Source organism: Populus alba, chromosome 16 (assembly GCF_005239225.2).
Source record: "Populus alba chromosome 16, ASM523922v2, whole genome shotgun sequence".
Lineage (NCBI taxonomy): Eukaryota > Viridiplantae > Streptophyta > Magnoliopsida > Malpighiales > Salicaceae > Populus > Populus alba.
Window position 1 is genome coordinate 103,838 of NC_133299.1, and position 26,172 is coordinate 130,009.

The 26,172-nt window shown below is 36.8% G+C and overlaps 4 protein-coding genes across 4 annotated transcripts; 1 reads left to right on the top strand and 3 right to left on the bottom strand.

Moving 5' to 3' along the window:
* Window positions 1-1,619: 1,619 nt before the first annotated feature.
* On the bottom strand, window positions 1,620-11,141 carry LOC118036611 (varicose-related protein). The gene is made up of 13 exons (XM_035042362.2): window positions 10,888-11,141; window positions 9,873-10,799; window positions 9,016-9,065; window positions 8,794-8,950; window positions 8,452-8,670; window positions 8,009-8,137; window positions 5,764-7,758; window positions 4,917-5,276; window positions 4,558-4,677; window positions 4,048-4,218; window positions 2,860-3,021; window positions 2,565-2,690; window positions 1,620-2,142 (listed from the first exon to the last, which is right to left on the bottom strand). The coding sequence occupies exons 2-13, from the start codon at window positions 10,773-10,775 to the stop codon at window positions 1,834-1,836; spliced, it is 4,701 nt and encodes a 1,566-aa protein (XP_034898253.1). The 5' UTR covers window positions 10,776-10,799; window positions 10,888-11,141; the 3' UTR covers window positions 1,620-1,833.
* A 585-nt stretch (window positions 11,142-11,726) lies between these two features.
* LOC118036624 (ras-related protein RABB1c) lies at window positions 11,727-14,373 on the bottom strand. The gene is made up of 6 exons (XM_035042382.2): window positions 13,987-14,373; window positions 13,766-13,905; window positions 13,582-13,664; window positions 12,998-13,202; window positions 12,831-12,899; window positions 11,727-12,029 (listed from the first exon to the last, which is right to left on the bottom strand). Exons 1-6 carry the CDS (start codon window positions 14,030-14,032, stop codon window positions 11,937-11,939), a joined length of 636 nt encoding a protein of 211 aa, XP_034898273.1. The 5' UTR covers window positions 14,033-14,373; the 3' UTR covers window positions 11,727-11,936.
* A 144-nt stretch (window positions 14,374-14,517) lies between these two features.
* LOC118036612 (probable galactinol--sucrose galactosyltransferase 2) lies at window positions 14,518-19,344 on the bottom strand. Its single transcript, XM_035042363.2, has 14 exons — window positions 18,747-19,344; window positions 18,393-18,637; window positions 18,120-18,210; window positions 17,822-17,870; window positions 17,598-17,689; window positions 17,361-17,468; window positions 17,162-17,290; window positions 16,529-16,939; window positions 16,018-16,159; window positions 15,859-15,926; window positions 15,623-15,757; window positions 15,322-15,542; window positions 15,043-15,131; window positions 14,518-14,958 (listed from the first exon to the last, which is right to left on the bottom strand). Exons 1-14 carry the CDS (start codon window positions 19,130-19,132, stop codon window positions 14,668-14,670), a joined length of 2,457 nt encoding a protein of 818 aa, XP_034898254.1. The 5' UTR covers window positions 19,133-19,344; the 3' UTR covers window positions 14,518-14,667.
* A 3,851-nt stretch (window positions 19,345-23,195) lies between these two features.
* LOC118036621 (uncharacterized) lies at window positions 23,196-25,976 on the top strand. The gene is made up of 4 exons (XM_035042376.2): window positions 23,196-23,732; window positions 24,551-24,634; window positions 24,722-24,811; window positions 25,544-25,976. Exons 1-4 carry the CDS (start codon window positions 23,346-23,348, stop codon window positions 25,802-25,804), a joined length of 822 nt encoding a protein of 273 aa, XP_034898267.1. The 5' UTR covers window positions 23,196-23,345; the 3' UTR covers window positions 25,805-25,976.
* Window positions 25,977-26,172: the final 196 nt, after the last annotated feature.

The window sequence follows — 26,172 nt, forward strand, 5'->3', positions numbered from 1 at the left end:
TATATATACATAGACCTTTCCTATCATTGAGAAATCTCAACCTATACAAAATGTTAGGAAGCACTTTCTTCCCTCGTAAAACCTCCCTCCGCCACTCCTCTTTCAGCTATTTTAGTCCAGGGGTTAGACCTCCGATTCGGGCTTTCTCAGTTACCTCGTCCACAGCCACTGTCGGTCCTCCACATTCAGTTAAAACAAAGTCATCAGAAAATACACTACGAAATCCTCTGTGTCGACCAAAATGCTTCCCAATCTGAGTTGAAGGCTGCATACCGAAGTCTAGCAAAACTATACCATCCAGACACCACTTCTTCAGATCGTAATGGTCAAGATTTCATAGATATCCACAATGCTTATGCAATCTTATCTGATCCTGCAGCTAGGGCTAGCTACGACTGCAGCTCCATCTTATCAATTCAGACATTCTACTTCAAACACTTTTCAGGGACTTCGAACAACGAGGAGGTGGGACTGATCAATGTTGGCAGGCAACCTAGCTAGCAATTTGCTCATAATGTAATTTCTACTATCAACAAGGGAATCATATTTTTTCCCTTAATTTTCTGATACAAAAAGATTAAAAGCACTGAAATTTTGTCAAATAAAACTATGAACTGAAACCACAAGAGTACAGAAAGCACATGACATGGAAATTTTGAGTTCCCTCTTTAAAACTAGCAAACAATGAGAATCAGATTCACACAAACTAACTCAACCAAATCATACCAACACCAATTCCTTGAGATTTTCTACAACCTTAACAAAACCGAAAAATGGTATATTACATGGTTTTGCTTTTCCTTTTTCCTTTTTTGTGTTACCATGAATTACCGAACTATGGATCAATATAAAAAAGAAAAATGGGAGTACAAAATCATATTACTTGTTAAAAAAAGAACAAAACCAATTTTGCCAAGGATGAAAAACACAAGCATTCGAAGACAATTCAAAGCTATAAAAGTGTAACAATATTGATAGGAAACTAATCCAATCCATGTAGATTCCGATTCTTGTCTATGAAAGTAAGGATTGTAGCAGTGTTTTCCCATGGTTCTGTATATGAGAATTTGAGGGGGGCATTTGTTTTCATCTCAGACATGAGGCAATGTCAGTGCTTGCAGACTGAGGAGCACAGAATCAGCGTTTCGTTGTTGCAATTTCCTCCTGAACAGGTTTTCTTTCAATCTTGCAGAAGATGCTCTTCTCAGCGTGACAACACCCTGATTTCGGCAGTCATCTGTTGGAGGAATGGAATTCTTCAGTACATGTGATGTACCTCTCTCATATAAATGCAGTACGGTCCAATATTAATTTTGATGTAGTGTTTCCTTCTATCTCTGTCTAGTTTTCATATTTTGACAGGCCAGGGAAATTTTCAAGGGTGGTAGGCTGGTAGCTTTGGAAACTGATCGAACAGTGATGCATCAGGATAAGAAAGACTTGCCCTTTGTTCACAATGTAATTTCCAACATCAATACTAGAATCAACTTCGTTTGCACATTTCTCTGTTGCAACCTATACCTTTTACCACCTTTGAAGGTAACAAAAGAGTTGAAATCATAAGAGCATAGGAATTTGTGAAGTAAAATTGCTATGATCATGAATTGAAACTACAGGGGTGCAAACTGAAAAAGGTCGATCAAAGTTATATTGACTTCACCCTTTGAAACTAGCCAACAACGGATTATGTAAGAATCACACATTTATAAAATACTCGACTAATTCAAACAATTCTGATTCCCTGAAACTTTCCTAGATCCCTATACAACCCAAAAATAAAAAGTATTATGTTACATATTTGCACAAAATGGTAGTAACGAAAGGGAAAAGAAATCATTTACAGCTCCTTAGCACAGAATTTATGACAACCAGAAGAACACGTATGCCTGAGGCTTCTGAAGCAGATGTGCTGGGCAGACTCCTTTGATGGACCACTATCTGATAGACTTGATCAAAAATTGGTCCTACATGCATCGAAATCATTGGATCTGTAGGGTTTATGGCAGCAGCCACATCTGTCATCCATGCCAACTTTCTAGAGGTTTCATTACTAAAATCACATGCCAGTTGCTGTAGAAGGGCCAGCAGAACTCCTTGGCTTAAAGGTAGTGGTGAAATTGACAATATCCCCTGTAGATCAACCTAGAGAAAACAGCAAACATGTCATGAGTGAAAATTATGCTTCCAACTTTGTATTATACAATGCCTGGCACCGTTTGGCTGGTCTAAGCTCAAACAAACCCAATGGTTTAGTATTTTGGTTCAAAATTCAAATTGGTAGGTTAAGAGGAGAGCTGTGGCCACAAAGAAGATGCAAGAAATGCATCAGAAGGCCACGTCTCACAAGAACATAAAAACTTGCACGTGACCCCAATCAGGTAGAATATAGTTGAGTCAAGCTACTCGTTTACTCAATCTCTTTACCAATACAAGCACATGTATGCCAGTCTTTCTATGTGGCTTAACACATGAACGCAGCTTACCAGTCCCAAGTTATCTACAAGCACTTCAAAGAACATAGGCATATTGGAGTTTATCTGTCTACAATTGATGACAGAGCATACCTGAGAACATAACCAGGAAACTATTGAGACATCACTTCTGTGCAGAGCTAAGGTGAACGCTTCCTCATATTTCTGCTCAGCTATCAACCTTGACAATTCTTTTGTTGGATCCAAAGGCACCTCAGGCTGTTGATATCAACAAATACACAAGTCAGATGCAACTAAAAGCTTTGTAACTTCTAATGAATATTGATCATTTTTACTAAAAGAAAAACCATCACAGCTGTTTAACTTGGAAGCTACTCAATACACATTAAAAAATAAAAAACCCACACAGAAAATGAAAAGGGCATACCATCTCATGCATACCAGGCAATGGTCCATTGCCCAGCTTCGTTGATGGATCTCCCACCTTTGAGTTTGCACCTGCAGCCGCCATAGCTAAGAGCTGCCGTTGACCATCTGCCAGCTCTCCACTTAAGGTCTGGGTGAGTGATGATGCTGAATTGATAGCATCCTGCAATAACATTCGTATACAAAATTTCAAACAGCAACTATAAACGGTACAGCATGACATGCACCTCGGTCTAAAAACATCAACAGGCCCATGTAAAGGAAAGCATTCTCTTGTATAGAATTAACCACTTTGATATTTATTGAAATCCTATCATTATAGATACCATGGAAGTTAGTTAACTTGCCACCATAAACATGCAAAGAAATTTAAGGTGGAAAATCTACATTTTAAACTCTCACATGCACCCTAAGAAAAAAAAAGGACACGGAATATTAAGAGCTCAGTACAACAACTAAATATAAGTTTTTGTTTGGCTTTATTTTTGGCCATAATGAGGTGGCTGAACAGCTGGTGTTGGTCATAAGCAGTACCTCCCTGCCACCATAAATTATAGGGAGGCCACCCATAGCAGGAAGACTTACTTATGAAAGGAGATTAAGACTATACTCTACTACTTGTTTCACTACATATTAGTTCAAAGAAGAAAAACGGATTTAGAACGAGACCTCTCTAATGGTGGAACTTAGTTTTCCATTTGAATGAGGAAAAAATAGTATGAGAATCTTTGAATATTTGATTGGATGCTTTAGAAGTCATTTAGAATATTTTTCAAACTGGCTTCAAATGGAAAAGAAGGAATAATTTCACAATAGACACATCCACAAGAGGGTATTTGGAGATCTAATACAATATAAAGGATCCTGCAGTTCAAGAAAATCCAACACTTAAGGGTGTTTTGAAATTCAGTTATAATATTTTAAACATCTGCTTCAGTGAAAATTGAGGACTAATTTCACAATGGGTGTCTTTAGAGATCTAATACTATAAAAAAAGGACCCTTAAGCCCAAGTGTTTAATAATTCAAACATTTTCACGCACTAAATTGATACAACAGGCTAATGCCATCAGTTCAAGAAGATATACCACAAAGTAAGATGCATAATTGACGAGTAATAAATAACGCACAAAACACATGGATATAGAAGATCTGCAACCTACTACTATACATATCAAAAGTACACATACCCTCAGGGCAATGGCCACAGGAGAATGCATGGAATTAAACTGTTGCTGAACGTCATTTATATGCTTATTAAGCCCATTCTGGAATGTGGCATCAACTTGATCAAACATGGCCTTGCAGGACATCTCAAATGCAGGAATAATTGAAGCTTCCAGCGTGGACCTTAATGCATCCTGCAAATACCAACAATATCATTTTTTTTCTGTTTTAAGAAAGAAGCTCCTCATCCTTTTGCTTCTTCAAAAATATTTAACAAATAAGATTCTTAATACATGCGAAAAAATATATCATCATTCATTCTTCCAAAGAGAAGAAAAAATCCCTAAAACAATTGCGTAGTCCATCCAAAAGAAACTAGCAGAGTAAAATCACTGGGTCAAAAACAGTCCTTAAAGTCCTACATAAAGATAGATAAACAAACCTTAACCTACTTGTCATTTAAATTAAATTAAGGTTCATGCAAGTCAAGGTTATTGTTCAAAGACATGGCATCATATGGAACTTCAAATAACCTGAAGAGCTTGCTTGCCAGAAGTTTGGAACTGTGATTGGATTTGTCTGGCCACTGTAGCTTCAAGTTTTGAACTAACCGTCTTCTCTAACTGATTCACTGCCTTCTCTCCCACCCCTTTCTGCTAGCACATAAAGAAACCTTGATCATTGATGAGCTTACATAGGAACAAATAAGATCAACAGGAATGGGAAGATTATGCTATAATTATCAAGCATTTAATGAAACCATCATCTAGAGCAAAGATAGCTGGACATCTGTGCATGACTCTATTTTCCAGGATTATGATTAGTGATATAGAGAATAGGCTGCTGAAACAAGAATAGATATGTTGACAAATGAGAAGCTTTGGCATTTAACCTGGAATGACTCTGTAATAGCTGATGATATGCTTTTCTCCAAAACAGGAGTGATAGCACGAGCAACAGCAGGTCCGATTGCAGCTATTTCCTTCTTTAAAGTTTTCTCCAAAGCTGTTGGCAAATCCTTGTTTATACAATTCGTGATCAAATTAGTTAACTGCTGTGTACGGTCCTTCTCCAACTTCTCATGTTTTGTGTGTTCTTCTTGAAAACGAGCCCATAGAGCATCTGTATTAGCCCTGATAATTTTCTCGATGCTCCGGCCCAAGGATGCCTCTAGTCTTTTACCTTCTTTGGAAACTGGGACAGAAATCATTGTATTCATCTGCTTCTGCATTTCTTTCTGCATGTTCAGTAACTGTGCAACGTGAAACAAAAATCATCAGTCTTGAATTCTTCATGAAGGCATCATTCTAAAAGAAAAAATGCACGAACAAAATATTGGATAGAGGAAATCAATGGAGGAGAAAGGTTCGAATCTACACATGTTCTAGCAAAATTTAATTTCAAGAAATGAGATTGGATTTGGGGATGAGACAGAAAAAATTAGATGCACAATGTAAAGAAGGAGGTGACAATAAGCTGACAGGAGAAAAAAAGAGAGGATAAAAAGAGTGATAGTTGATTTTAATAATTCATAAAATATAAAAAGAAAAACAGAAAAAAGTAATATTCTCAAGATGATGACATACTGCAAGAAGTGTGTTAAGCAATCAACACATGACATCAGAAAAGTTAGATCATAGCAGTGAACTGATGTTGGGAAATATTGCATATACCACGCTCATTGTAACTATAAAATTGCAAATCACATATACAGAACAGTTGATTGAAATTCCAATCACCTGATCAAGAGTATCCTGCAAGGCCAATATCTGAGGTAAAGCAGCATCACTAGATTGGGCACTAGAAGTGCAACCTGGTTCATTGGACGAACCAGTTGAGTTGAATGGACTCGGGGAAGGGGAAGATGGAACAGATACTTGAGAACTTTTTCCCTTCTGTTTTTTTCCTTTAGTGGCTGGGGCAGGGGCTGGGGACTGCGGGACTGCCACAGATGTTTCTGCTTCACCACTTTTTGCAGGAACATCTTCAGTTATATGTTGCTCCTCATCTACACCACTAGGATTTCTATCAAATACCTCAGTAATGCTACCTTCATTAGCTTGTCGGATTGCCCCAACACTATAAGCTTCCACATGACAATCTCTAGCCATCTGAATGCCAAGATCCGAGGCCTGAGAGTAGAAGGGTTTTTCCTTCTTCTCAGCAACAGGTGTATGAGATTCTCTGGGCAAGTCAAAGTCATTATTTTGATTGGTTCCTGACTCTCCACGTGATAGTTCCCCATCACCATCCAGTTTCGGTGTAGACATGTCAGCGGCATCTTCCCAATCATCTGGCTCGCCTTTATTTTTCTCGCTTGCTACAGAGTCAACCAGCAAGGCATCAGCAGTTGTCTGTTTCAGAATAGGGCTGGTGCTTTCTGTGACTTCTGAAGATATGACATTTTCTTTCTTTTCCTCAGGGCCTTTATACGCCCCATGAAGATAAGTAGTCCCAGCAAGATCTGCTTTCAGAAGAAATTCTTCTCTCTTCTTCTTCAATCTACTAGAGGTATTCTTTGATATAGTCAGCCTAGCAGGTTTTTCTTTGGAACTAGATATTGGGACTGTTCCACTGCCGGGGGTTTCTTCAACAACTTTAACCTCTACTTCAACATTCTCAGTATCATTGTTCACAAGCACATCCTGAATATTTGCCTCTCCAACATTCAGACCCTGAGTAGTTTGAGAATTCTCAGAAGCAGCACCCCTGGATAATATCTCCGATGGAGTTATAAGATGGGTTGGGTGTTTAAACATTACTGGAGGTTCAGAGACCATTGCAATACCAGTTTGCTCGATGTTCTTCTCACCCTTATTCAAATTATCACCAGTGGAGGTATCAGTAACATTTTCTTTCACAGTTTCAATTCTTCGGTCAACTGAATGATCTGGAACAGGCTGGTCACCGGCATGACCACCGAGTTGCACATTGGGATCTGTGATATTTGCTGGACTCTGAAGACCTGACAATGACCGAGACAACTTTGGACTTAACAGTAGATGGGGTGACACAATGTTAGCATTGTCAGTATTATTACGTGATGAAATAGTAATAGCCTTGGTTTGCCCACCGGAAGAAGCAATATCTAGCGAGCTACCAACATCAGAAGAACCCAAGCTTTCTGGATGGCTTGCTACAGGAGCACTTTCAGAACTGCTAGGAGTCATTGGTGGTGTGGAAGTCATGTTACCTGTGGATATCTCAGTGGGTTTACTTCCATGAGATGATTCCATAAAAGCAGAACCATCAGAATTAGCAGTATCAAAAGCATGAGAAACATTAGATTCTGTTTTCTCAAACACCATGTTTTCCAGAGGTGGTGGAAGGCATTGTGACAAGTTCAATGCATATTGCTGAATAGCCTGTGTTTGGACACAGTAAACCTGAACAATATTTTCTCCATTTGGTAAACAATCACTGGTTCCAGTAAGACTCAAAATAGGCATTGTAACTGTAAACTCAGCTATGTAATCCATTTGGGTTGCAGCTGGATATGGCCCATATTCTAGGTGTACAGCATATATGGCATTCTTCTTGGCATTTGCAAGAAGAAACAGGCTGGCTCGGGGTAGGGCTACAACTTGATTAAAAAATGCATCCTCAGCACTAGATTCAGCCGAACTCTTTAAGGTCAAGGTCTGAGTGCACTGCCATGATTCAGAATCACTAGGCAATAACCAGCCCTCTTCACTAGCGGAGGCCCATATCTTCACTTCCTGATTGAGGGGGCCCTGTACATGGAGATATGAAAGCGAGCATCAATACCTACAACATTGAATATATCATGAAGGAAACCAAAACCTTCAAGAACATGGAAGTAATTTTGACACAAAATTACTGACAAAATAACTGTATCACGATTATCAAACGGTAGTAAAATATGGCTGAATTACATATATATCAAACTTTTCTTTAGTCATCTAAGAAGTCTAGCATAATTAAGCTCCATCATTGTGAAGAACAGAAAGAATAGGAGCCTACCCCAGTGATAAGAACAATATGATCAGGGCGGTCAGGGGCGGTCAGGAATGCCACAGAATTTACAGGATTACCATCATGTGGTCTGAATACTGCAAGGGGTACTGCCTTACGGTCTTCCCAAATCTTGACCTGTGGAGCAGATAACAAGTGTTTGGTGAATACACTAAAAGAATAAGAGAATGCATTGCTTATGATGGATACATTGACAAGTACTTTGATGATATGATCATAAAGAATTTGATTATGGCTTAACTCCTTAAAATGAAACTAAGAGATCTTACAAACACAGTTTGTAATAGACTGTCCCTGCCATAAGTGCACATGTGGGAGGGGGAGTTTGGTTATTGTTTGAGGCTCTGTAACCTTTAGAGACTACAAATGCTACCAGTAGAAACAAATTGACAAACTACAAGACTGTGAGGCAAGGGAGGGAGGCAACAAACCACGCCATCTGTTGAAGCTGAAGCTAAACGGGTGGTCATCCATTGACACATGGACAACTCAGTGACTTCCCCATCATGTTTACCAACAAGCTGGACCCCATCAATCAACTTATCAATGGGACAAGTAAGAGGTTGCTCCACTGAAAATGCTCCACCTTTTCCAATCTTAATGGTATCAATTTTCAAGATGAGATTTCCAATTGCAACAATCAAAATTTCCTGCAATATTCCCATTCATAGTAAAGATAAGGAAATCCTTAATCAAGACCAGTACAAGTAGTGAAAAACGTGTCGCAATGGGAATATTTATCTGATAAAGTGAATATCAAAATCCATTATTACTTGCTTGTGTGGATGCCAGCACACTCGTGGGTGGAATGATTCTCCATCTGCTATTATGTGAAGGGCAAGGAGTATCCTTTCAAAAATTTGAGGTTTTTCTTCCTCATCTGAGCCCTCATTGATCTTCCTTATGAAAACACGCCCATCAACACATGCACTGCAGGGATAAAAGTAAGCATCTTCTGCTATAAAATAGGGAAAAATGTCAATGCAAATAGTTACCTGGCCAGAAGGTGAACATCCTCAGCAAAGAAAGCCATGTCTGTTACTTTCTGCATGACAAAATCGTGTATGTTAATGAATTAGATAGCTTTTCTGCAAGCATTTAGAAAATAATAATAACCAACATTGATCTCAAAGAGATACAAAAAATGTTGCATAACTAGAAGAAAGATACAATATTTGGCCATTTGGGGTTGCTTCAAAACATGAAAGGACAGCAGACAGCTAAAGTAATGAAATTAATGAGGCTTACTTTGCAAATATATCCAATATCACTGTGTGATTTTAATTATAAGAAGCTTCAGTACTGAGAAAAAATCAGGATTTTATTACACATAAGAAATTTTAGCATCTCTTGTTAAAGTACATTAAGCAATTAATTGACAGAACTGAAACCAAAATAAAATCCAGAAGCAATAATGGAGAGTGATGTAGTTCTCATGTTAATATCCGTGACGCAATTGTTGATTTGATGTCAGTGTCATAAGAAAGTTTAATTATTTTGGAGTGAAGTTTTTCCTCCACAACTCGATCAGTTAGATATTGCCTGCACTTGATTTGGAGAGAGCAGCTATTGAAAAAAAAACTATCCAAGTATTGCAACTTGTCAAGATAAGTTGAGAGCAAACATTCTTGCAGTGTGTTCATATGTAATGGATCATCGAAAGGACTTCAAATACATATTTTATTTACTTCATAGAAATCTGATTTATCAATAATCACAAAGTGAAATTCATTATTGGTTAAGACATTGCCAATTGCTAGGTTACATGATGTCATAAATGTCAATTTTTAATCAAGTTTAGGTGCACAAAACACAAGATAATAGTGAGACTTTAACAAGTATAAGAATTAACCTGGTTATGTCCACGAAGCAATGATCTCAAAGCAGTATTAATATTGAGGATACGAATAGCTCCAGGCTTGAGTCCATAGCAAATGTAATTTCTATTAACAGCAATCTGACGGCCGAGAACAAGGCCAGGATCGGATAAATATTTGGTGATGGGTGTGACTTCAAGTTGAGGTTGCACCTCACCTTGCAATCTCACATCAATATCATACACGACATGGTTGCCATTCAAGTGTCGACCCTTAGGGAGCTTGGTACTGAGCATCCTCGCAGGGGGAGCACAGCATTGCTGCGTTGGAGATGCTAAACTAACAGGAGGGGCAGATGGGACAGGAGGACTGGTGGTGATGAATGCAGTTGAGGGAGTGGAAGAAGGGAAAGGTCCACTAAGATTAGTGGATAGCGGAGGCTGCTGTTGGTTTTGATTGGTCAAGATGTCCATCAAAACAGCACCACCTGAATTATTAGGTGAGAGTGGAGGAGGAGAGGGTGCAAAGGAAGAGATGGGTTGTGGTCTATTTTGGAGATGGATGTTGGTATTTGTGAGGAACTGATTGTGAAGTTGCTGAGGAGAAGGTGGAGGTGGGTAAGGGGAGAGATAGTGAGGGTGGTGAAAAGGGTGGTAAGGGCCAGTTGGAGGTGGATAAGAAGAAGATGGAGTTAGATAAGGTGGAGAAGAGGAAGGGAGAGGGAAGGAAGGAGAGGTAGTGAGATTGCCACTTGTGGTAGTGTTACTATTGGGAGAAGGAGAAGGACCTTGCTGCTGCTGCTGGATATGGGGCTGCATCATATTCATAGGATTTGAAGAAGAGGGCTTGAACAGTTTATTCAGATCAAAACCTCCTCCTCCCCCTATTATTCCCCCGCCTCCTTGTTGTTGTTGATTTGGATTACCAGGTGAAGCCATTATTAAGCAACAAGAAGAAGTGATCTGATAATATAATATACAGTGATTGGAAACAATCAGTCAGATTGATAAAGAAAGAAAGGAAGAAAGAAAGAGATATAAAAAAGCTTACAGAGTGGAGGAATTCCTGGATCCGTTCAAGTTTAAATCTTTTTTCAGATCAGAAAGACAGCACACCTTTCTTTCTCCACCTCTCCTCTCTCTGTTCTGTCGTCCCAAACTAGGGTAGCGATAGAGTGAGAATTTGGAGAAGACAGAGAGAAGGATCGAAGGGGAAAAAACAAGTCTTTTTTATGTTACTTTGCTCGGATGTGTAGATTGACGCCAATGAACAGCACAGACGTAGCAAACGGAGAGTGGAAAATATGGAAAGAGAGAACATTTTATTTCATTTGTTAAGGATGTAATTACAATTACTATTACTAATTTTGTATTATTATTATTATTATAATTATTATTATCGTCGTCATCTCCTGTGAGCGTCATCCGCAGAGGTACCGGACATAGCGCCCATCTGTCGTTTGTACACGTTACCCAAGTTCGCATCTTTCACTTCTGGAATCACACACTCTTTCAAGCTCCCAAGTTGATCAAATCGTAACTGAACTACTTTCTGTCCAAAGTTGAAAATAAAATAACTAGGTTGATTTTTCATGATTGGTCTGGACTTTGGGGAAGGAAACTTCCATCCAAGAAGTTTCTCAAAATGGCCTTAGATCCTTCATTCTTGGTGGAAGGTATGGCACAACATAATCAAATTATCCCTGCTTTCCAAGCCCTTCTTTTCTATGAAAGATTATGCATTTATTATTTATACAAATCCCTGGAGACGAAAACAAAGCTGAAGTGGCCCCACAGAAAATCAAAGGGTAAGACTTTCCTGCATTTTTTTCACAATTCAAGGTTTTGTTTTAACACAGATACAGGAGGAGGAAACTAGAACAGCCAGTATCAAAGGAAATGGGAAGCAGAAGAGCAGCCGACGGATTTACAATCAATGGACGTGATATCGAGATGGATTATACATATACGTTAATGCCCTGAATAGACACTTAAAGAAAACAAGTCACGATATTCAGACTTGAAAAAACAGGGGAAATCTTAAAGAACACAGAAAGTGTAAATTGGTTGTGTTCAAGTATAGCAAATGGGTATTCAATTTCAACCGCAACAGCCTCCAGCTTGGGCAGAAGCACCATCCCTGCCTCCTGATGACCCTGGAATACCTCCATATCCAACTTTTATCCCATAAGACTGCAGAACATCCAATTAGAATATCAGCCAAACTAGTTTCAATTTTATCTAATAATATTAGTCAAAAAATGGCATCAGTATTGAGCATGCTTCAAAATTGTATGTGCAGATTGAAAAGCTAGGTTGACAATGGATTGAGCTCTTGAAAACTCAGAAACCAACACTTAAAAGATTGATAAGAAACCTTATGGAGTACTGCTACGTAACTGTCAGGGTGCCAACTGATGTCTTTTCATGAGAAGAACAATATAAAGAGCAATGTCCAAGCAAGCAAAGCTAATTATAAGCTTCAAATAGCTAACAAGTGGAAAACAGCCAATTGAATAGAGGCGAATGAGTGTAAGAAGGAAGCAAAAATCCAAATAGAATACCAGCCAAATCATTTACAACTTTCATTCAATAATAATTGAAGATATGAATGCCAGCATCATGTCTCTATTTGAAAATTAACCATGCTTAAAAAACGGTGTACAATGCAAATCAACAATATAAGATGAAAACGTATTGAGGTCAGCAAAACTTGCATGTCAGCAATATGAAGATCGAAATAAGAAAAATATTTCAATTTGGAAACCCTTGTAGAACATAATTTCCAAGTTGCCCCATTAACATTTGAAAATCCAGATCTTGTCATGAGAAGAAGAACATAAAAAACAAACAACCAGAATGAATATAGTTAACCTTCAAAATTAAAGCTTCAGATGGAAAATATAAAGCAGCCAGAAGCTTCGATAAATGATGAGACTTCTAAAAAACATAATAGAAATACGGATATAACTGTGCATAATAAACAGGTCTAACCTCATTTGATACATCAAAAACTCCATCTTGAATCTTCTTATATATAGTTGCAGCTGTTTTGATAAAAGCCTGCACAAAGGATGTTGCTATAAGAAAAACTGGACAAACAACAAAGAAAAAGTATGTAAGTGTTTCAACGTATAGGTCATCCTATGTTCATTACTCACCTCCTCGACATTCTGAGCAGTTTTTGCAGAGGCCTCCATGAAGATCAAGCCATGCTCCTTTGCAAACTGCTCACCTTCTTCAGTGCTGACAGCCCTTCTATGAGCAAGATCAGACTTATTACCAATGAGCATAATGGTCATGTTTGCATTGGCATGCTGCCTTGCATCTTCCAGCCAGCTCGCCAAGTGATTAAAAGTTTCCCTCCTGAATAAGAAAACCAGATATCATTCAGGGCCAGCTTAGGGTACAATATAGTGATTGAAAAAACAGAAACGCACACATTTGGACGCCAAATCAAAAGGGCTTCATCTGTGTCATGAAATTACTTGATTATGATGCCCAGCGTGAGAGACCAGGTGGTGGTGGTTTAAATTAAGGAAAAGCAAATGAAGGAGAAACCCTAAATTGTATGTGAAAACAATAGAGCCCATTTTGAAGATTTTGTTTAATTGGGTACCTAGCTAGCTGGCTACAGCAGCAGCATAAGTTACAATATCATCTTCTTCAGAAGAAGAAACAAGCAAAAAAGCATTATAGTTATAGCATAAAAGAAGATAATAGAGAGAGAGAGAGGGGTCGGTACCTGGTAATATCATAGACAAGCAAAGCACCGGCAGCACCTCTGTAATAAGACCTGGTTATGGATCTAAACGATTCTTGACCCGCCTAAAAATCATAAAAATCGGAGATTTAAACATAATTATCGATTTGTTCTATAAGAGAAGGGAATTGAAATTAAAGAGAGAGAGAGAGAGAAGGGAACGAACGGTGTCCCAAATTTGGAGTTTGATAGGCTTGTTATCAATGGTGATCATACGAGCCCCAAACTCAACACCAATGGTAAGGTCATGCACCGGCTGGAATCTCTTGTCCGTGAATTGCAGCAGCAAGCACGATTTCCCTACTCCTGTTCGTTCAGTTTTTTTAGAATTTAAACTTAATAAAAAATTATCATCAAAATTAAGAATTTAAGAGACAAAAAACGAACCAGTGTCGCCGATGATGATGTACTTGAAGAGATAAGCGTAAGACATTTTTCGAATAATAAAAAAATGAAATATGTTTAGTTTTTTTTGGAGTTATTAATAAAGAAGAAGACGACCAAGCAGAGAGAGATTGGATGCAAATTCCAGCGATGCACAAGCTTAAATTAGATTATTGTTATTAATAATCAGGACTGGAGGAGGAGGAGGACGGCGACGAAGACGACGACGACGACCCCCGCACCCTTCCTTCCTTCCTTCTGGTCCTCGCTGTCGTTTCCTCTTTCACCGGATTTTCTTTACGTTTCTTTTTTCCTTTAATTTATTATTGGTATTATTATAGTTTATTTGGTCGCTCTCTCACCTCACCGTCTTCCTTGCATTCCTTGCGCAGAAGAAGCCCAATGGCCCATTATCATCAAACTTCACTTCCATGCCCTGGAGTTACTGTTATTACCACCTTTAAACCAATCTTGATAACATACAGTAGTTTGTTCCTTAACTTATGCTAAGATTTTTAGTTCAAGAATCACATGTTTGCTTCTCATCACAGATACTTCTCCGTATTCCTTAACAATAAATTAATTACAGCTAAATCAGTCATTATTATTTACATATGCATGCCCTGCCCATGCAGATTGCAGGCTCTTTCTTAATTATCACAATAATCTCTAGGCCCCCCCTCCTCAGTACCATATATCCATGTCCCAACCACTATTATTGGAGGCATCTATGGTTACTGTCACCAGTTTATCTTCTTCTCCGTACTTCATTTCTTCTTCTTCTCCATTTATGGAGCAACCCTTTGGCTTCACACTCGAGTATCCACCAAAACAACCCGCCCCTCTTCCCTTTATGTGTATGCTTCCATTATAGCTTGATGGATCACCACACTGCTCAACTGACTCTATAGCTCCACCACTGTTGTACATGTTCATCAATCCGATGGGTGCGAACTCAATCCTCTGATAGTAAACCTGCGAAACCATCGATTGGAATTTAATTTACCAATGTAATGCATGTGAGCTGAGTGCAAGAGATTTCGTAGACAAATAATTAACCTTGATAGGTGATACAGTAAAGACATCACATTCCAGAGTTCGTAATCCAACACCAAACTTTTCTTCCTTCGGTAACCGAGACACTGATCCTGAAAAATTGCGAACATTTTGCCTGTCAGCAGATTGCCGGGGTGGCCACTTGTGGTTACTTGTATTTCAAAATATTAGAAACATGTGAGTCCCTTCGATTCTCCCAGGAAAAAAAAGGGAACAGAAAGAATGCTGTGAGTGAGATCCTTACGTTGCCTGTGATAAAAAAATGTGGCATGAAAAGTTTACCTTTATTGAAAGAATAGATTGCACAATCTCCGGTCCACAGTTTCCCAGAGACCTCTTCAAAATACTCAACATCAGCAGGAGAAACCTGTCCAGATACCTCTGCACTATTACTGACATGATTCTGGTTTGTGTTATCCATACAAGGCCAGCTTCCTGCTCCTTGGCAGTTGAACACACCGATAACTCCAGTGCATTTGTTCAAATTCCAAATCTTCAGAAGACTTCATTTAAAAAATTCCCAGAATGAGGAGTGAATAAATAAGTGAATTGAATTTCCATACAAGTGAAGTGAGAAAGGCACCTCTTCCCATCCATAACTGGGTCAATGAATAAACAATCTCTTGATGGTCTTCCTGGATATTTGGCTCTAAGCACTGATCCATCAGGAAGTACAAGCCTCTTAAGTATCTTGTGATCATGCTCACCAGGTTTATCACTGTTGACAATTCATAGCAATATTGTTCACCTTTTGCAAGATAAACCATTATGAATGTGAAAAGTAGGGGAAAATGAATTCTGAAACTACAGAAATCTTACCTGACATAGACAGGACACCCTCCCACAGCTCTAGCGATGGCATGAAATTCAGCTGCATCATGGAGACTCTGCAAGTCGATGAGACGTTCATAGACAATCAGAATTAGAAATTACTTGTAGAAGTTTTTAAAGATGAATGATGAGTAACTCCAGACATACATAGAACATGTCCCAATCTGGAACAACAACTTCGCCAAGAAATATGCTGTTAAAAGCCACAGCAGCTATGTGCAGTGTCTGTGTAGCTGGATTTTTCGGATAGTAATCATCAGAGGCCCGTGTAATAGCACTTCTTTTTGAGCTGCACTAACAAACGGTTTTTATTTCCATGAAAATCACTGCTCAAGCTGAAGGCGTGAAATGATCAGAAACAATATTTAATTGTGAAAATACACCAAATTGGACAACTTTGACAATCCATATCCATTTTCAAGTCCTGAACAATCTGTTGCATATTATTTCCTACATTTGCAATTAATCAGATTGACAAAGTCACTCAATGCATGCTACGAAGGAAAAAATTTGAACTTCACAAAAGCTAAATTCTGCTGTGTTTGCTGGGCATTGTTCAGGTTTCTCTATATTCATGAACTCTATCCTGGATGAATTAGTATGAGTTCATGAAAAAAGAGTAAAAATAGGGATGTAAATGGATATATAAGATACTGACTGGTAAATGGAGTCTGTGCTCAGACCCATACAACAGATAATGCTGTTGTCCTGGAAGTTGGAAGCTATAGACTTCTCAAGTGCTTCTTGGAAATGTCTGGTAAGTGAGACTCGACCTCCTAAATCAGTTGCAATAGTTTCCAGTATATTCTGAACATCAACCTTAACCCCATCCACATCCTGTGAAACAAGATAGCTGTGTAGATCATCATAAAACTGAGATATTCTGGCAGGGTCAATTGCACCAACACCATACTTCTCCATGCAATCCATAGCTAGATCCCTCATATTTGCCAAGTTCCCTGGCGATTGCAGTGGGTAGGTTAATTTGGGATTATACTTCTTAGTATCACGAGCATTTGGAACAAGGCCTCCCCAATATCCCAAGAGGGCATGCCATACATAGACGTACCTGAAATTTTGGAAAGGGAAAAGGAAGAAGGAATTCAAGACGCTTCTAGAAAGTACGAACATTAAGATGGAAGTCACGCTGATAGTTGTGTACTTGGTCTGCTTGAAGGACAGTTGCTATGAACTACTCTGCACCATCCCTGTCTACTACTATCATTAAGGCCCCAAACACCACCAAAAGAAAAGATAAAAGAACCTCTACTGGACATCATGGGATGCTTACTTAAGGCCAAAATTCCTCTTAATATCTGCAACAAAATGTTTTAGATCATTTGGTGCATCAGCCTGGGATTCATTGGATGTTTTCCGAAACTTGCTGTTTTCTTCAACGCTGACTAACCTGCCTCCAAACCTGAAATTTGGGGGAGATCAGAAAGCCTGCATTTTCCGCATTAACATAAAAGGAAAAGGGATAAACTTACTGTGAACCATCAATAAATGGCTCTCCTTCTTTTTGGAATTCATTAGTGGTATCCTGCCAACCGTCATCTATTATCAAAAACTTTGCTGGAGTGCCTCCCTCGGATAAACTATGAGAGTGAAACGAGGATGAATTTAGAAATTCCATGCTAAGCAACTGTTGCTTTGCAGATCATTTTGGAAGTCAATGTGTTGTGTGTGGAGTAAAAATGTGTTAAGAATTAAGGACATAGATTAACCTTTTCAATCCATCTTTTATTCCTTGAGGATTTACTTCTTGATAAAAAGCATCCCAGGTGCACCAACCAAACACATCTAGTATTCCTGGCATCTGCATCATAAAGCATTGAAGAAATTCATTAATTATTATGCTTTCATTTTCTTCCTTTTCTACTTTCCTTCAAGCAAGAAAAAGTAGGTGGCCTGTATGAAGATGCAAAGAGTAAATGGTGGCCTAAGTTGCCTGTTTCGTTTCCCTGACAGAAAAGGTTCCAGTCTGCTCCTCCAAAATCCTGCATATGGTGCAAAGAGCATGTAACAACAAGAAGCCAGGAAGGTAGAAGACTAGCTACTCGAGATCTCATGGGATTTTTAATTCAATTTGCTGCTCGGGATTTGAATTAAAACGACAATTAAACATCAATACTCCGTATGGAAACGAAATTACCCCCATTTAATTTCTAATATTTTCATTATAAAAGAAAAGGAATCAAATATTTTCTTCAGAATGAAACTGAAAGTTTCTCAGAGGGCTGACCTACTTCATTGATTCCTTCATTAGATCAAATGGATGGTTCCCATAATTCACAAAAACTGCTCTCATGGATTCTGAAGTAACTATAGCGGGGTCACCTATCAAAACACACAGAAGATCAATTCTTAAACACTGAAAAAAGAGAGGAAAGGGATGAGAAGATGGTTATGAGATTGGAAGAACAATCACAGATGTTCATTCATGTGGACACCTTGATATTAACAGACACGTGCAAGTGCAGGAGTTTTGAATTGGCAACTGAAAGAAAATTAAGGCTTACCACTTTCAAGACAGAACTCAAGTTCATTTGATGAGTTCCCCTGCAAGCTGCTTCGAAATTCACCATCAAGCAAAGGCAAGAATATGATATAAGAGGGAGAATCATTTGACTTATCTAAATCTGGTCCTTTCCTAGCTTCCAGCAGCAACATCTGAGTTTCAATAGGAATGTCACTTCCTGAATTCCCCACTCTAGGTATCATCCACCAAACTTTAAATCTAAACAGACTCAGTAGTCTCACACCCCTGCATTGCACAATCATGTTCTAAGAAAACTTCCCATTGAACTAAAAACCCTTCTCAATTTGATGTTGAACTAGAAAACAGGTCAAGGTAACAACAAGAGGGGCCTTACTGAATAACTCCAAGCTTGAAAACATGTCTGGAACTGCTTTGAGAGGAAGTAGCACCCAAGAATGCAGATGAATCCGACAAAGGTGTAAGGAAGACATTGTCAGGCACTCCTGTGATTGCTTCTTGGCCATTTACACTGAGAGTTCCATCTTTTAGTAAGGGCTTTGTACTGATAAACATAGAATGCTTCCATTTGTAACAATTGTTCTTATTGAGACGCAGAAGAGATCTGTGTGGAAGGAATCTCAGGGTCTGGATATTACAATGGGGTAAGAATGTGGAGGAGGAGGAGAAACAAGAATTGGGTTTCTGAGGCCTAGTTAACGTTGTCATACTCACCAAATTCATGTTCACGTTGAGGGGGTTTGTGGAGAAAGTATGAGACATAATGTTCCTGTTCGTGTGTTTTTAAGGTCAGTTAAGAATTTAGGATTTGACAGTAGGAAAGGACAAGGCTTTAAATATAGAAGACTGACAGACATGGAACAGTGAAGAAAGCAGATAGGTCGGAGGGATCTATCCTGTAATCATTCGTGTGTGTGTGTGTGTGTGATGGAAGATGAATTCCAAGATGATAGGGATAAAAAAAAAAAAAAAAAAAGAGGCAACAAGAGAAGAGTATTGGCCCTTGTTTTATGATCACATTTAACCTTCAATGGATACATGCAAGGGAAGGCCTTGTCATTTTCTATCTTCTTAGGAGTTGAAGTATCCTCTCATTTTTTTGAGGACATATCTGCCCACTGAAACTTGATCACATAATAGTGGCACAAATGCATCGCCCTCACAAATCAAAATTACTATTTAGACACAGCCCAGTTAGGAAAAAACAACAGAATATTTGCTTGGTAAATGAACTTCCCCTTTAATTTGGGCACATTCCACTTTATGCTTGGTCTTGGTTGTTTGGCATATTAACCCTCGAGGTCTGCCGTCTTGATGACAGGGATAGCCATGGTCATCAACTAGCACTCAAGCAAATAAGGATTTGTGGTACAGGGAGGACATGAGGATCTGCTATGATTTTCCTCTTTCTGGAGGAAAAGAGCTGTGTGAGAGAGAGAGAGAGAGAGAGAGAGAGCTATAATTTTTTTATCCACTAGCTACTGTCCATCACTTTGTGTCCCCTTGTTTCTGGGGAGGAAAATCCTGCAGGAGAGCTGCCCTATCAAAAACCTGCAGTTAAAGGACCCTAGATTAATGGTGAATTTGGTTTTCTTTTTTTCTTCTTTTTTTCACAGTTGAAATGAATAGTGTGTCTTCAATCTTCATACGTATACATACGATATGACATGTCCGCGCGCTGCCACGGGCTTATAAAACAAATACACTTGATAGTATTATAATTGTGAATCAATGCTAGATAAGTAATAGAAATTAAAGGTATCATAGAGCAAATATTTTATGACGGGAAAAAAAGTTGTGTTGGTGATCAAAAACTCAGAGACTGAACAAAATGATTTGTAGATATCTATAGTGTTTTATGAGGAAAGATACAGTGCTTTCACTACATAATTTAGTTTTTTAGTTCATAAAAAGAAAAAAAAATTACAAAGCTCAATTCTTTATCAACTTAATATTAAAAAAAAAACCAATAAAGATAATTTTGGAAGGAAAAAAACCCATGAGAAAAAATATTGCAGTAATTGACAAAGTTCTGTAAGGAAAACTATAGCGCTTTTCCCAATAAAATAAAATAAAAAACCATTTAGAGAAATATTGTAGCAATTTCACAGTGTTTTTATGAGAAAAACTACAACGCTTTCCTCATATGATTTAGCTTTATTGTAATTATAATTTTTAACCAACTCAATATTAAAAAAAAAATCGACCAAGATAATTTTGAAAAAAAATAATAAAAAAATCACATGAGAAAACACTGCAACAATTCATAGTGTTTTAAAGAAAAAAAAATATAAAGCTAAATTCTTAATCAGCTCAATATTAAAAAAAAATCGACAGAGACAATTTTAGAAAAAAAAAAAACAAAACAAACACCAAAAAAAGAGAAAAATATCATGTTGGAAACACTGTAACAATTCACAGTGTTTTGTGATGAAAGTTACAGTGTTTTCCCACATGATTTAGCCTTATTTGTAATGACTTATAATTTTAATTCACAAACAACTCAATATTAAAAAAAAAATGAAAAGGATAATTCAAAAAAAATTATAACAAAAAAAACCATGCGGAGAGACTCTGTAGCAATCCATGATGTTTTATGAGCAAAGCTACAATTCTTTCCCCACATGATTAAGCTTTATTACAAAGTTAAATTCTTACCAACTCAATATTAGAAAAAATAAAATGGACGAAGATAATTTTGGAAAAAAATATTACAAAAAAAAAACACAAAAGAAACTGGAAAAAAAAAACCATATGAAGAAAAATTGTATTAATCCATAGTGTTTTGTGAGGAAAAACTTGTAATTGCAATTCTTAACCAGCTTAATATTTAAAAAATAAAATTGACAAAGATAATTTTAGGAAAAAACATAAAAAAACAGGAAAAAAAAACCATGTGAGAAAAAAAAACTGTAGCAATTAACAGTAATTTTTGAGGAAATTTACAGTGCTTTCCTCACATATTATAATTGTAATTTTTAACCAGCTCTATATTAAAAAATAAAATAAAATAAGATAATTTTAGAGAAAAAAAAAACCATGCAGAGAAACATTGTAGAAATCAACAATGTTTTTTTAAAAAAAAATTACAAAACTAAACTCTCAATCAGCTCAATATTAAAAAAAAAATCGACAAATATAATTTTGAAAAATAAAGAAATAAAATAGAAAAAATATGTGAAAAAACATCGCAGCACTCCACAGTATTTTAAAGAAAAAAATTAGAAAGCAAACATTTTAACCAAGTCAATATTTAAAAGTTAAAATCAACAAAAATAATTTTGAAAAAAAATTAATAAAAATGAAAAAAAAAAAAATAGGAAAGTTGAAAAAAGAAAAGTAAATTTGAAAAGAAGAAGAAGAAGAAGAAAAGAAACGGAAAAAAAGAGGAAAAGTTAGAAAAAAAAAAAAAAAAAAAAAAGAGGAAAGCACTGTTAAAAAATAAAAAAATAGGAAAGTTGAAAAAAAAAAAGTAAATTTGAAAAAAGAAGAAAAAAGAAACGAAAAAAAGAAGAAGGAAAAGTTAGAAAAAAAAAGAAGAGGAAAGCTTCCCCCACACCATTTAGAGTATTGTATAAATGGGTGTGATAATGATGGTTGTTTCAAGTGGTTAGATGCTTGATCTTTTTAAATAAAGTCTTGAGTTTGAGTAGTGTGAATGGAGTATATAATTGCTGGAAAGAGTTTTACCTTTTAGTAAATTGTGTTAACTTGATCAATGTACTTTACTTTTAAATATTGGGGTTTAGATAAAAAGAAAATACATATGGGTGTTTGACATTTAGTTCTAACCTGGTTTTTATTAAAATTTGATTTTGTTTTCTTCAAATTAATATTTTTAAATGTTTTTCTAAAATGTTGATTTTAAAAAATAAAAAATATTAATTTAATGTATTTTTGAGCGAAAAATTTTTGAAATCACATTTCTAAACACACTGGTAGTGCTTTACTAGATTACTGATCCGCTCTAAGCTGCGGGTCGGGTCAAAGTTTTCTTAAACGTAAAAAAATATTAAAAAAAATTAGCGTTTTATTTCTAGTGAAAAAAAAAATTAAATCTTGTGGAGGTTGACATTGTGAGTCCAACATCAACTCGAATTATCTGTAAAAACATAATTTGACTAAAAACAATTTTCAAGATAATATTTTTTTTTAATATTAATATAACAACATATTAAATTGATTTAGGTCAACTTGAGTTAACATGTTGAATTTACGACCTGGGTTATAAAACTCTAATAACCTCATAAAAAATAAATCAAAACAATTTATAAAATTTAATTTTTAATCAACTTAGGAAATGAAATTGAAAAAAATAATTTAAAAAAATAAACCAAATTAAACTGTTAAATTTATGACCCGAGTTATAAGATTGAGATAACCTAAATAAATTAAAATAAATTATAAATTCAAAATTTTAATTCTTAATTAAAAAAAAACTTAAATCAATTAGGAAACTCATGACTCAATGTCAAAAAGAAGATCTGATTTAATCCATACGTTTTAGTTTTAAATTTTATAATCTTTCTTGCTTTGAATATTGAATTCTTGGAAAAATAAGCTGTGCCAATATCGTCACCACCCCAAGCCACCGCGACAGTCTGAGAGACGATATGGAGCCTCAGTGGAAGACATGTTCTTGAAATATTCTCGAATGGTTTTAATATATCTATATCAAGAATTAAAAAAAAAAAAAACAAATATTATTTTAATATATTTTACTTTTGTAAAACACCTGCACCACAGCACAGCACGTTGACAAGGGGGTTTAATTAATAGTTTTATTTGAAATAACCAAATATCGCCTAAAAATGCATAGTTGCCTCGAGCCCTCTCTTAGTGGGCCGATGGCCCCCCCACTGAGATAAAAAAGAGAGGGATTAATCACAGAAACTAAAACCCTAAATCCCCAAATGACAAAAGAAGATCAAAATCAAAAACCCCTAATAACCAAAACTCATTTTTTGATCCAAAAATGATAAGAAGAAGATTACTCTCTTCACTGATCTCATCAACCTCACTCCTAACCCCCAAAACCACCTTAATTCCCACATTCTCTCAAATTCAACCCTTCAAAGAATCAAACTTTAACAATTATTTTGCAAATGGGGCATCTGGGTTTATGGGTTTCAGGGCATATAGTTTGTTGAGTTTGAATGATTTGAGGGACAATGTTCCAAGGAAGCAAAAGACAAGAAAGGGTCGTGGCATTGGGTCTGGTAAAGGAAAGACTGCAGGGAGAGGTCATAAAGGACAGAAAGCCAGAGGGACTATGAAGTTTGGTTTTGAAGGCGGGCAGACTCCAATGCGAAGGCGTTTGCCCAAAAGGGGGTTTAAGAATCCCTTTAGTCTCACTTTTCAGGTGCATTTTGCTGCTTTCTAAGTTGCCCACTTTGTCTGTTTTTTTTTTTTTGGAGAAAAAATGCCAGTTGGGGTCTGTTATGGATTGATTTTTAGTTTCTATTTAGATCAATGAAGCCTAATGTGTATTTGAAATGAAAAGAAGCTGTGGTTTAGTGATTGGTAGTGGCAGCCCGTTAAAGTTGAAATCTTTTGTATTGAGGATTTGCTGCTGAGACTTATTAGGAATGAGAGTACGATTCCTTTTGTTTTCCAGGGATCATAACACATGAGATTAATCATTGATTATGTGTTAAGTTGAAAGAATGTTGAATTAGACGCCAGAAGAATTGTTGGTGTCTTGAGTATATAATTGTGGTACTCTGTACTGTGTTTTAGATGAGTGTGCCAGTTTTATGGATGCTAGGATAAAAAGTGGGTAAAATAAGCGGAATTGGCAATTTGAGTTATTGTGCTGTGTGTGTGTTTTTTTCTTTTCTTCTTAATTCAACAAAGTTTTTGGGGTTTTTGTTCTATTTGTTTTTATAAGAAGAATGGAGGGAAGTGAAATGGAAAGACATTTTACCTTGATGGAATGCAATCTGCTGAAAATAGTTGTTTTTGGCTGAGTCGATTGATGGTTTTGTCCCTTTTTTTTTTTTTTTTTTTTTTTTTGTATCAGATAAAGAAAAAACAATCCGCAAACAAGATTTCAAACTTAATTTACTTATTTGTTATATGAACATTGCTGATTTCAATCCTTCCTGTAAGTATATTGTTAATGGTCTCTGTTCTTCTGTGCATTCCTTGGATCATTAACTCCTATGATTTCTCTGGCAGCCAGTAGGGTTGGGAAAGATTGCAAGACTTATTAATGCAGGGAAGATAGATTCCCATGAATTAATCACAATGAAAACGCTAAAGGTATGCTAGCATCCTTCTTCAGTTCCCAAATCTAAGTCATTTCCATGGTGAGCCTTGGTTTTTTGATCTTTACAATTATTCCAACAGGAGACTGGGGCCATCGGGAAGCAGATAAAAGATGGGGTAAGACTGATGGGGCGTGGTGCAGAGAAGATCCAATGGCCTATTCATCTGGAGGTAAATTTTACTTGAACGGGGTTTCCCCATTTGTACAAGCATGGCTAGGAGCTTTGATTTCAAGTATTCTCGAGGCAATCCAAAGTGTTCTAAGGCATTATTTTATAATTCTTAGTTTGTGTTCATGTCCTCTGGGATTTAAGTGTTGCATTTCTTTATTTGTGTTGCTGTTAGTTGAATGATGATATATGCAAGCAAACTATTAAATAAAGAATCCAAAGACTTTTGGTTGGGGTGGCAGTATAGGTTTAACATTCCAGCCATCTGTTAAAGTTTTCCACTTGGGCTTGAATTTGTTTTTTCCTTTATTGTTATTGTTGTTTGAGCTAACTGGCAAACAAATTTCTTGTAAGCTGTTAAAATTGTGCTGACTCACAGATGTTACTTCTTCCTTTTCTTGTTTTTCAAATAGGGGAACCAATTAGACAGTCATAAGAAGCTGCATCATACATAAATATCAGTGTTACAGAATGGCCATTAAAAAGCTTTATATCAATTTTTTGAGATGGAAATTATATATTTTGCTTTATAACTGCTAGTTAAGGTTCAGGATTCATAGCTACAATTATGAACTTTTTGGGTATGTGATGGAATTTTTCTGACATATTTGCTGAAATTGATTAAACATTTGAATTTCAAATACCATATCACAATTATCAGTGAAATTTAGTGATAATTCCTTCCCTTGTTTTGCATGCTACACAAACTTGTGCTGATAACTGATATATGCAGGTGTCAAGAGTGACTGTCAGGGCAAAGGAAGCAGTCGAAGCTGCTGGTGGATCTGTCAGGCGAGTGCATTACAACCAGTTGGGTTTGCGGGCATTGCTTAAGCCTGAGTGGTTTGAAAAGAAGGGGAGGTTGTTGCCAAAGGCTGCTAGGCCTCCACCAAAGCTAAGAGGTAAAGTTGATAGCATCGGCCGTTTGCCTGCCCCAACCAAACCTATTCCTTTTTACACTGAAGAGAAGGAGGCGGCCTCTACTCCTGCCTAGTTGATCAAACAATCATTTTATTGGGGTCATTTAAGACTCTGTTTTGATGAAGAATTACTTTATAAGAAGATTTTCTTCTCCACAAGGTTTTCATTTGCACTATGTTTTAACGTGCTTTCCTTGAATCATTTACCGTGTTTAACAAGTGAATCCATGGGAACTTTCATTTTGATGGTGTCACGAACTAGATCATCGATCATCTCGGTCCATGACTGGCAATGCAAGAACAATGTTACACTGACACCATATTTATGCACAGACATATCATAAGAATAATATTTTATAATCTTCAAAGTATTATATTATTCAAAACTAATGAAATCAAATGATATTTTAAAATTTCTCATAAGTAATTAAAACAAAAACAA

Excerpts from the sequence above, each read along its gene's own strand:
- LOC118036611 (XM_035042362.2), bottom strand. The coding sequence starts at position 10,775 with ATGGCTTCACCTGGTAATCCAAATCAACAACAACAAGGAGGCGGGGGA. Across the intron at positions 9,066-9,872 it reads TGCTTCGTGGACATAACCAG|AAAGTAACAGACATGGCTTT; the intron begins GTTAATTCTTAT and ends TTTGTCATGCAG. Across the intron at positions 5,277-5,763 it reads TGCAGGATACTCTTGATCAG|TTACTGAACATGCAGAAAGA; the intron begins GTGATTGGAATT and ends CACGTTGCACAG.
- LOC118036624 (XM_035042382.2), bottom strand. The coding sequence starts at position 14,032 with ATGTCTTACGCTTATCTCTTCAAGTACATCATCATCGGCGACACTG. Across the intron at positions 13,906-13,986 it reads CATCATCATCGGCGACACTG|GAGTAGGGAAATCGTGCTTG; the intron begins GTTCGTTTTTTG and ends CTGAACGAACAG. Across the intron at positions 12,900-12,997 it reads CTGCTCAGAATGTCGAGGAG|GCTTTTATCAAAACAGCTGC; the intron begins GTGAGTAATGAA and ends TCCTTTGTGCAG.
- LOC118036612 (XM_035042363.2), bottom strand. The coding sequence starts at position 19,132 with ATGTCTCATACTTTCTCCACAAACCCCCTCAACGTGAACATGAATTTG. Across the intron at positions 16,940-17,161 it reads AAGAGGAATTTTGGCCTTAA|GTACGTCTATGTATGGCATG; the intron begins GTAAGCATCCCA and ends CCAAAATTTCAG. Across the intron at positions 15,132-15,321 it reads AATCTATTCTTTCAATAAAG|GATCAGTGTCTCGGTTACCG; the intron begins GTAAACTTTTCA and ends GCAATTTTTCAG.
- LOC118036621 (XM_035042376.2), top strand. The coding sequence starts at position 23,346 with ATGATAAGAAGAAGATTACTCTCTTCACTGATCTCATCAACCTCACTC. Across the intron at positions 23,733-24,550 it reads CCTTTAGTCTCACTTTTCAG|CCAGTAGGGTTGGGAAAGAT; the intron begins GTGCATTTTGCT and ends TTTCTCTGGCAG. Across the intron at positions 24,812-25,543 it reads AATGGCCTATTCATCTGGAG|GTGTCAAGAGTGACTGTCAG; the intron begins GTAAATTTTACT and ends TGATATATGCAG.